At 34.1% G+C, this 11,734-nt stretch overlaps 1 protein-coding gene across 1 annotated transcript; it reads right to left on the bottom strand.

Moving 5' to 3' along the window:
- Positions 1-757: 757 nt before the first annotated feature.
- Positions 758-10,867, bottom strand: LOC123559106 (integumentary mucin C.1-like). Its single transcript, XM_045350921.2, has 4 exons — positions 10,811-10,867; positions 10,413-10,515; positions 2,383-2,511; positions 758-2,148 (listed from the first exon to the last, which is right to left on the bottom strand). The coding sequence occupies exons 1-4, from the start codon at positions 10,832-10,834 to the stop codon at positions 1,718-1,720; spliced, it is 687 nt and encodes a 228-aa protein (XP_045206856.1). The 5' UTR covers positions 10,835-10,867; the 3' UTR covers positions 758-1,717.
- Between the last annotated feature and the right edge of the window lie 867 nt (positions 10,868-11,734).

Below are 11,734 nucleotides of genomic sequence, written 5' to 3'. Positions count from 1 at the left end.
GATTGATCTTTCGCGGAAACTGCTATTGGAATATCTTGCAAAGGATGTACATTCAGGATTTTGACAACATGGAATTGTTACATACCATTTATATGCTATTATAGATGGAAACAAACAAGGGTTCCAAAATTTTGTCGATCATTACTACTAGCAACAGTGATAGTTGTCTTAAAACAATACAAAAGACATTCTGAAACTTACCCTTCCTATCTTACGTTGGATATTAGAAAAAAATTGTTCGAAAGTAATTCGACAAAAAATGCAAAGATTGTTACATAATAAATAATGTTTAAACTCCTTCAGACTGATATTTGTTGATTATTGCTGTACATAGCGACAGTAATTGCCGTCAGATAAAAGAAGAATATTTGGGAAATTAAATCTATGAATCCTTCGGATAACACGTTATAATTAAAGAGGGCTAGACTGTTCATAGTATATTGAATTATTTCTCTTCCTAACATTATTTAAGAAATAATGTATAGAAAAGTCGTGCTTTAACGTTATTAATACATGAAAAAGAGGTTATACGTAAGCGAAAAATTTCAAGGTGGCGTAGCCCCGAGTGATTTATTCTTGCGTCGTATAACCGAGTATGACTGTATTAATTTAAGGAAAACACGATTTTGCTATAAATTATTTAAGAAATAATATATCTCATCCAGTGATTTGTCGTTGAATAAATCATTGTTTGGAGTTCAGATGCGAGGGAATTATATCACGAGGGCGCAGCCCGAGTGATATAATAATATGCATCTGAACGACAAACAATGATTTATTCAAGAGCAAATCTCTAAATGAGATATATTATTTCGATTCTAACACGTTACCAAGGATTTTAAGTACATCCTTGATGACATTCATTAAATACTTGCCCGTTTTCAATTGGTTTCTTTTCCAGCGCGCCGCTTGACGCCATGACGTAATAATTGTGACGTCAGAACAGTGATTTGTTGTATAATAATTCACTGTTTTCTGCCTTCTTTGTTTAATAGAAAAATTAATCGGATCGTGTTAGAATTATATTCTAGTAAGCCCTATATCTAAACCAGAAGTTGAAATAAAGTAGCACTGTTTCTTGGCAGCTTGATGCCATTGCCCATTACCGTGACGTCATTTTAGCGTAAGCGAGTTTTAACAAAAACAGGCATATTACAATTTTTTTTTCTGTCATTGCCTTGACGAGCTTTGTGTTTTGCGTATCAATGTATTGTTTTATGTTATCCGAATAAATAGCGTTAGCTAAATGCGAGATATAATAACAGTATAATAGAATACTAACAAACTAGCTTGAAATCAAGCAGACACTTGTCTACTAAAGCATAAAACGTGTACGTTATAACTTTTTAAATTTCAATGTGTTAATGGGAGTCACTTTAATAAAAATGTATCTAAACATACCGAGTTTTAAAATAGCGTAGGCAATCAGAAATTCATTTCATTTCATGTTACAAGTTTTGAACATATCTTCAGTTTAAGTTAGATTCTATAACAAATAAAAACTGATTTGTGTTTTTACCAAAGTAATGTTTTGGAGTAACGAATGTTTTCGTCAGAAGATATTTCTAAGATACGCACAAACATTGTTTCTAAGCCTGCATATTAATGGTTGTTCTCTCCCTGTGTTACAATGAGAAAATATATGCGTATTAATTAAAAACAAAATACTATATCAAGCATGCTTACTGCCTCAAACATATTAAGACAGTACGCCTGTTTAATTCACAGTTGCAGTTGTCGCTGAGCAGGTCGCGGAGACTTCCACGATTAGAATTGATTCCGTGGTGGTTGTCACTAAAATGTAGTCACCAGCCGCAACATTGTCAGCCGCAGCTTTAGTTACAAATGAACATGTTGAACCGCCAGTGATCATGTCGCCGCTATTACGAGCTATTACTGCAGAAAATGATTCAGTAAGTGTAGAAGTTATTGTCGTCGCAAACCACACACTGCTGGAAGCCAATGATACGGAAGGCGTTGAAGTAGTCGTTGTGACGGAAGTTGATGTAGTGTGGGAAGTCGTTGTGGATGTACTGGTGACTGAGTTAGTTCTGGTCGTGGTGGTGGTACTGGTTTTGGTTGTTGTTGTTGTTCTGGCAATAGTCGTGGTGGTATATGTGGTACTTGTAGGTCGTATTGTTGGACGATCTGTATAGCAAAATGACTTTTTGTGAACTTGCTAGACAAGTTGATACTTGATACATAGTGTACAAGTGCTGAACAAGTAAGCAGATTGTATTTGCTAACTTAATGCTATGACAGCAAACATAGGTGATGATGAGAATGATTACACAATTTTAATATAATGTTATATTGCGAAAACTACATTTGCAATGTTTTGAAAAAGAAATCTTCAAAAGTGATATCAAAGAAATCACTTACTGCAGAATTTCTCGTCCTCTCCCCAAGGACAGTCTATGCGCCCATCACAAATCACATTTCTGCCTCTACACTCGACATCATACCCACCATTCATGCAAGCATACCCTCTTCCAGTACCGACACAGCGCTCTACAGATAGACAAATACATAGAATGATAAATTGTAGTACTTTTAGATGTTGAAATGTTTTACTACAATAACAGAAGTTTTTTTTTTCTTATTTTTAATATTTCTACCATGGTCTTTTTCATGAATTAATTATATATATAAAAATATTTAAAAAAACAAAAACAAAATATTTTTATATGTTTTCCCTAATGATCATAATATGAAACAGGTAGGTACACAAAAATATATATACCCATTGAATGTTTTTTTTTATTTATTTATTTCTTGTCCAGGAATAATTTTTAATATTTTCTAATATATATATATGGTTTCTGATTCTAAACGGTATTTAAATTTTAAGTCTTATCACGCTAAACATACTAAACCTAATATTCCCTTTTGTTTAGCTCTTAGACTTTGTACTATTATTTCTGACAAAAATATACTTAACACAAGATTAATAGAATTAGCTTCTAATTTGAGCAAAACTAATACCCAGTAGATGTTATAAAAACAGGAATTATTAAAGCTTTGCAAATACCCAAAAGTAATTTATTTTCAGTAAAGGAAAATAAAGTAGAAAAAAATACGTCATATATTTCTACATATAATCCTTAAAATAGAGAGTTGTTTGGAATTCTAAAAAATAACATGGAAATTTCAAATTCTGATTCCACTAAGAAAAAATACAGATAATTGATACCAAAATCATTAAGTGAACAAGACAGTTATCTAACCTTAAGCATATTCTGGTTATATCCGAACTGAATGAAAATGTTACCCCGCCTTCAGTCAAAAAATGTAACGAGCCACGCTGTGGGTTATGCAAATACATTATAGAAGGGTCTAGTTCAAAACTGAACAATAAAATATTTCATAAAACAGAAAACATGGATTGTACTGTCCAAAATGTCTTGTATGTTTTGGTTTGCAATGGATGCAAGGATTTTTATATTGGACAAACAGGTGATAAATTAAGAAACAGAAGGATAGTCCATGATCAGCAAAAATCAGAAGCCCGTCAACAAGATAATCGCCTGTTAGTGAACATTTAGATGAATACTCTAAAACGAACAAACAATAAATTTTTCAATTATATGAATTTTATGATAATGATGTTTCCGCTAGGTTATCTAAGACACTCTCTTAATTTCTACTTTTCGCGCTTGATTCTAGATCAAGAAGTTGACGTTTGCACGACAATTGTCGTGTTTAAAACTTAAAGTTTTCGACTTTTCGCTGTAAATTTTTAGCGCGAAAAGTTGAAATTAGATGCTTAATTTCAAGTTTTCGCGTATCTGTCGATGGCGGAAACAGGATTCCGTAAGATTTCCGTGGAGATATATATATATATATATATATATATATATATATATATATATATATATATATATATATATATATATATATACAATTCGGGCTCGTATATAAAGCAGCATCGAAACTAATCTTATTGGGTTAGCTGACTTGCTCTGGCATGTGCGTGTTCGTTTGTACTGCTAGGCGCTTTGCAGCAATTGGTCTGGTATATATGGTGGTGATTTAATTCGTATAAATTCTCTCTACTATATATATAAAGTCAGTTAAATCCTTGTGCAGGAAGTTCAGTTTCCAAGGAAAAAACAGCAGTAATACTAATTTTATTTTTTCAATGCAAGCGCATTCAACTGTACATATCTTCAGGCAGTTGCATTTTGAAATAATACGATGAAGTAACGTGATAACAAAAATACGGGAAACGTCGTAAAATACGTTGAGGCAAACTCCAAGAAAATAATGTAAAATGCATCTCAAGAATACCCTGTGTACGCGAACAAAACTTTCAAACCAGCAGAAACAGATTCTGTACCATTCAAAAAGGGGAGGTAATAATTGTTGTTTTGTGAATTAAAAATAAAACATTTCACGTGATATCTAGTATTTTAAAATCTATAAGAATATATTTTGGAACTTAAATGGACATTTCCTTTTAAAACGATGAAAATGTAGGTACAAAAAATCTAAATTTGTAAGATATGAATCAAATCAAGAACTATAACTACATACTGAAGGAAAATATCTATTTTTTTTTTAATCTCTTATGTTTACATTCTGGATCATTTTCATATCGAAAATGTATTGTGCGCACAGTCATTACCCGTAAATAAATGGAATAATTATGATAAACTTGAATTCCGCAAAGAACATCGTTCAACAACAGATAAAGAATATAATTGTAGAACACCCTTGCCCGCTACCCTCACCCCCACACCCCCCCCCCCCCCCCCCCTCTCTCTCTCTCTCTCTCTATCTATTAAATCTGATTGATGCATTCACCATCCGAACCACTTTGATATTGTCAAATAAAAAAGCTTTTAAATTCAAAGAATCAATAGAAAAAAAAAATAACAATTACTTTGTTTTGAATGCGGAATGAATTGATCCCCATTTGATTATAATTGGATACAAAATCAAAGGCTGAAATTTGTTTATTAAACATTTTATTTTCAACTTCGACTTTTCGATTACAAGCATCATGTAAGCTAATTTCGACAGGTGGTAAGTTCTGTGAGATCATGTTAGGAAATAAAACAAAAACTTTATTATTACTTTATTAATTCATGGAAAATATCTTCTTTCTTTTTCTTCATTTTTCTTAACCTTAAATTTGTCGAGATCAAAATTGCTGAAAAAAGTTTATCAATGATAATTCGCATTTCTTAAAGATTTGCAAAGATCTACATATATTTTCCTCTGTCTTTCGGTGGATATTTACTATCAAACAACCTCATTTTTGATCGAATAGATTGAAATGTAATATAAATTTAACGTAATTTATATTTTCCGGTCATGTCTTTTTGCCCTACGTAGAGTGCGCATGCGCGCAATTGTCCCGCGTTGCTACGGAAATAGCTCTTTGTTAAAAGGTCTTATAGAATTACTCAAATAGTCTAACCCACCTACAAAGGTGATACTTAATAAAAATCTCATCAAAAATTAAACTCGATTAAATTCTACTTTAATCCAGATTCATTTAGCGACCATGACTTGTTTTCTTTAAACCTGCAATGAAACGCCATAAAAGTAACTGTCCGATTCAAAGCACATAGGAATTGAACAAACAGTCTGTTAAATGAACAAACGTTCATTGACAGAATGAATATAGTTTTGCTATATCATACTATTGATTTATCTCTCAGTTTATTTAAGCACAAATACAATTGTGACATGAGGATACACAAAAACATTTATACACATATACATCAATTTGCCAGGCTGTGTGTACAAACAAACAAACAAAGAAAAATAATGGAAATTTGAGATGCACAAAAACACATCTCTGATTAGTCTAAAACTGACGTAGACTATGTGCGAAAACGATCCCAATATCTAAACCTTAGCTACAGGCCAGGATTTGTGTAAATTTAACGACAACTACGTACGGTCACAATAGCTCATTCTAATGTTATATTTGTATAAGCTAGATAAGCTAGGGTATACATAAACCTTTAGACTCCGCATACTTATAGTTAAAGGCACTCTCTACAGTTTTTCTAGACGGGTCGATATTTACCCCAACACCGTGCCAATTTGGTTTCGATGTAGCTCACTGCAGACTTGGTGCGGTCTTCTGCGCGTGCCCGGAAGTGACTGTCTAATGTCGCGTACGGCAAATTATTGTATGTTCGCATGCATTTAATGAACAAAATGTTTAATATACTGACTAAAGGTTAGGGTTAGTATCACCATGGTTACAAAATATATACATTTAAAGTACTTTTACTTCAAATTGCTTCAATCCGAAATATACTGGAGTCTGTTATTTATTACCAGCGTTCAAACTCTGCATTGAGTCACAGCTGTTTCTAATCCCGTACCGTACATTCGTAAACTACAGGTTTTGTTAAAAAAGGGCGGAAACTTTCATCGTTCTATGCCATCAAAATGCTTCAGAAACACCTTAAAATCCGCTTATTAAGAAATCTGCCGTTTGATAATTTTATATATAATTATATTTTTAAGTCATTTGCTCAAACACTGAAAGAGTATTTCGTACCAACCTGCGTTGTATAAATGCCCGCCACACCCCACCTCGTTGTAATTTGATTTAAGCGAAATCTAATATGGTGACCTATCAATTTTCTTTTTGTTTTAGATTAGGTAGACATAACCAAAGGTATGTGCAGAGTTTGATTAAATTCTATTATGTGAAACTCGATAAAATAGCAGAAGTACCAACTTAAAACTGACAAAAATATGCAAAAATAGCCCTTGGGTCTGCTGAACAAGTATTCCTTTCTTTACAAAATCATGTTCCTTCGATTTCTCTGAGCATGTTTCAAATAGATATCATTGTTTTCCGTTATAAAAATGCTTAGATAATAAAATTTATGCTTATTATTGTACTTTACTGAAAGATATTTTAGGATTACAGAAATTTTGAAAAATGTTTAAAATAGCACCATATCTGGGGGCAAATGAAATTGAAACAAAGCTGGTGACCTAGTATTTTTATTTCTTTTTTCAATACATCTTAACATGATCTTTTAATACAAAACATTTCATCAAAATCTATTATTGAGAAAAAAAAATACGAAACTGTAGCGAGCGCCTTTAATATAGAGTATACATAGAAACAATGTTAGAATTCATTAGAAAAAAGTTACAGGTTTTGACTGCCAGGTGATGTTTTAAAGTGATTCCAAACAACAGAGATAAATTTACAAATATTCGTCAGTTTACCCTCATCTTTTTCGTTCAGGAAGATACTAAAGTTAATACAATTTACAGCCCTACTATGGATAAACGGAAGCAGAATTTAGCTCACCTGAGCCAAAGGCTTATGGTGAGCTTTTGTGACCGCTCAATATCCGTCGTCCATTGTGCGTCGTTTGTCCGTCAACATATTTTAAAAAAAATCTTCTTCTTGAAAACCACTGGGCAGAATTACACCAAACTAAACAGGAATGATCCATGGGTAGCCCCCTTTCAAAATTTTTCAAAGACATTAATGCCATATAGAACTCTGGTTGCCATGGCAACCAAAAGGAAAAACTTTAAAAATTTTCTTGTCTCAAACCGCAAGTCATAGAGCCTTGATATTTGGCATGTGACATCATCTTATGGTCTTTTATCAAGATTGTCCAAATTGTGCCCCTGGGATGAAAAGAGGCCTCGCCCCGGGGGTCACAAGTTTTACATAGACTTATAAAGGAAATTTTTTTAAAAATCTTCTTGTCTAAAACCACAAGAACAAGACCTTTGATATTTGGTATGTAGCATTGCCTTGTAGACCTCTACCAAAAATATTCAAATTATTACCCTGGGGTGAAAAGAGGCCCCGCCACGCGGGCCTCAAGTTTTACATAGACTTGTAGGATCGGCAAATTCATGAATCGCGCAATTCATGTTTAATTTGCCGATTCTATTCTGTCGTTCATTTCGCATGAACATCGCAAAAAATAATTTCATTTCTTATTTTTACATTACATTTCCGTTTCATTTGTAAACAAGAAAATAGTTGTTTTTTTATAAATTGCACATATTTTGTGGCATTAACATTAAAATCAGTTTTCCGACCAGTCTGTTCACCAGACGGAACAACTGCGACGTAATCTAAGGAACGTTCTTCGTGCTTTACGCGGATGTAGTCAAAACAGCGGTCGGTTATCACCAAACAGCGATAACGTAACTTCCGCGTCTTTCCTTTTGCTGTTCATACGAAATGAACGTCATAATTTTAATGGAAAAGAATAGGGCGAATGTAAATATTTCAAATCGTAACTGCCTGACGATATGAACAATTGAAAGCGCTGTCAGTGAAAAATAAAGATTATTGAAAAAAAAACAACAACAACTCAGAAGTCTACTGCTGTTTTTTCTTTGAAATTGAACTTTCATGTTGTATATATAAGTGATGTAATCTCAAGACAAAAATAATATTTTGAAAAAAGAAAAAAAAAAAAAAAACGCCCACAGCGAGCGAACACCCAGCCTGAAGCATTATATAGTATCTAGCAGCAATGGCGAAAGTAACTGCCTAGGAGAGTACCTTTATAAAAAAAAATGATATCGTCTGTGTCCGACCCGTATCTATTTTCATATTTTTGTGTTGAAATGCTTGGACTAATTTATTTTCACTATTTATTTGCTTTTATAGTAAATGCTATTTTTTTTAAACAAAAAAGAACTTATTCAATGTTTGAGACATATTCTCAATGTGTTTTAAAAGAGTAAAACAATATCTGATATTTGGCAGTAGCGGAGAGGGTAGAGGGTATGGCCAACACATGTGACTTTTTGATATCGTACACACAGGGTAAAGCGCTCTATTCTCGTAACATTTTTCTTTGTTACTTCCTTGTTACCGGATGGTTTTTGATGAGAAAAAAAGTGGCGAAGCCAGAAAAACAACTGCATTCCTGGACACAAAAATCTGAATACTTCCTTCGAACACTTCGCCCAAATTCCAGTGTGTGTAATCTACACATTCGGTCCGTAAAAACATTTGGGCCAAGTGTTTTAGAAAAAGCATCAAGAATTTCTTGCAGACGCTTTGTGGCGAGGAAAGCACCAATTTCCCTGTTTTCGACGCTTTTTATTCTAATAAAATCAGTCAGGTAACAAGGAAATTATAGGCAAAAATGTTAGCTAAATCGAGCGGTTTTCCTCGTAAGTACGATATTCGAAAGTCACGTGGGTTTGCCATCCTGAACTTGGCTTTCTTAATAAAAATATTGAAAACAGATTTCTTAAAAATTTTGAATACTGAAATAACTGGCAAATAAGATTCAAGGCGGGAAACAGAGTAGTTATAACATACGTAGGTAACTATTCATAACTTTCATATAAAACCGTATGCATGACACACGACGACCCTACGTAATATACAAATGATTCGAAAGTTTTGAGCTGTTTACTTAGTGAAATAAATTAATACAACTGGCAAAATAAATATTCCCATAAATTATAATCTCTTGAAGAATTTGGAATATATACAAAATGATGATGAGCAAAAGTCTATTTTGTAACAAGAGCTGTCACTTTTGGTGACAAATGCCCCCGAAGCGTGCCCAAGAATGATACAGTTGTATGCGCAAAATGATCACAAAATGATCACACACTATTCCGTGACCTTGACCTTGACCTATGAGGCCCGGGTCATAAGCGTGACATACCTTCTCAATATTGTTAACATTCGTGTCAAATTATTTTAAAATCCATTGATAAATGGCGAAGTAATGAACCAGAAAAGAAACACTTTTGACTTCGTAGTGTGACCTTGACCTTGAAACTAGGGGTCTGGGTCTTGTGCATAACACCTCACCTCATTATAGGGAACATTTATGCTGATTAATTTCAAAATCCCTTTATCAAAGGCAGTGTTATGGACCGGACACGAAACAGACCCTGTTAACTTTTAACCTCTAAATGTCACCTTGACCTTAGAGCTAGGGGTATGGATCTTGCGCGTGACATGTCGTCTAATTATGAGGAAGATTTATGCTAAGTTATTTCTAAATCCCTTGATGAATGGCAGAGTTATCGATCGACCGGCCATTATGGTAAACATCTATGCAAAGTTATTTGAAAATCCCTTCATGGATGGCAGAGGTATGGACCGGACACGAAACAGACCATGATAACGTTTGACCTCTAAGTGTGACCTTGATCTTGGAGCTAGGGGTCTGGGTCTTAAGCATGACACATCACATTATTATGGTGAACATTTGTGCAAAGTGATTTCAAAATCCCTTCATGGGTGGAAGAGTTACAGCTCGGACAAGAATTTACCGGACGCACTTTCGGACGGACGGACGGACGCACGGACGGATCGTGCGATTTAATATGCCCACCTTTGGGGGCATAATAAGAAGTCAAAAATGAAAATTATCTCGGCGAGTACATTACATGAACCTGAAGTACAGTGTTTAATTACTTACCAAGATCTTTTCTACATCGGTCATATCTGTTGCTCCTTCTTCGGCTGTCTGGTCTTGCGTGCGCATCATACACGAGACATACCAGTACAATAAGTAAAGTATGCTACAAGAAAAAGAACATAAGGAAAATTTGGCCAGTACGTCAGCTATATACATGATATTTCAAAGAATAATATCATTGCTGGTCTTTGCACTATAATACTACAAGCAGATTGAAAGTCAGTTTCATTTCTTCTGACAAAGTATACATCAAATATTCAGTTAGCTCCAGCTAAAACAACACGCTAAACTAAAGGATGAGTAGCATTTCTTTGACTTTCAAAGAATCAAGAAGATATTTCTTTCTGAAAACCAAGTCCATAATAAATTATCTTATTTTACTTGTATTAACATCTCACCTTAATTAGCACCGCCGCTGCCATTTTGCCTACTGGGATGTGCGCGATATTTGCTTTCTACTGCCGTTTTATATAGAAACTTGAGTATCGTTTTCTATTTTTGTCTTCGGTTAACCATTTCCTTCTGGCCCAAAGGTAATTGTACGTGGAAATGAAACAGAAAAAAAACATGTGTATATACGCGGAAGACCGGAAAAGAAATACATTTTGATATACAACGATAAATATTTCATAAAATTATTAATGATAAAACATGCAGTGCCTAAAGGTACGACACTAAATAAATCGATTACTTTGTGGTGATAGTAGTTGTTAGTGTCAAAGTGTGCGGAAGCCATTTGAAACATAATGCCTTTTATATCCAGATGGCAACAACATACTTAATTCTTAAATAAAAAAGCTGCTTGTATTGCTTTTTTCTTACACATTGATTTATCTAATTCAATGCAGAAACGACCAAATCGCCACAACGGCGAGACGTATTTTAACAATCGTAGCCAATCGAGCGTTGTGACCTACGGAATGCTCCGCTTTTTGGGTCACAATATTTGCCTTTCTACAACAGCATTAGCTTATTAACCACGTGATATTTCAATATAAGATGCATAGCGCGACCATTTTCTAAGAACTATAAAATTATAGGTGGGCCGGACAAGACTTTATCTAAAAATACTTTATCTGTTCTGTGGGCTTTATCTCACTCTGTCCCTCTGGTCAGGCCGCTCTCATACCATGAATTCCCCGTCCAATACTTCCCACTTTATATTTCCCGCAGTAGTGGTCGCTGATAAGCGTACTATGACAAGACTATATCTGCATGTAGTTTATCGCATTCCCATTAACCTTTAATAAATAGGCTATAGTAATTATTTTAACCATCGGTATTCAAGAAATTACTTGACGTATTTGAACTTGGTGCATCTC

This window comes from Mercenaria mercenaria, chromosome 5 (genome assembly GCF_021730395.1).
Source record: "Mercenaria mercenaria strain notata chromosome 5, MADL_Memer_1, whole genome shotgun sequence".
Classification (NCBI taxonomy): Eukaryota; Metazoa; Mollusca; class Bivalvia; order Venerida; family Veneridae; genus Mercenaria; species Mercenaria mercenaria.
Note: the sequence above shows the minus strand (reverse complement) of the source record. Positions and strands in the feature narration are given on the sequence as shown.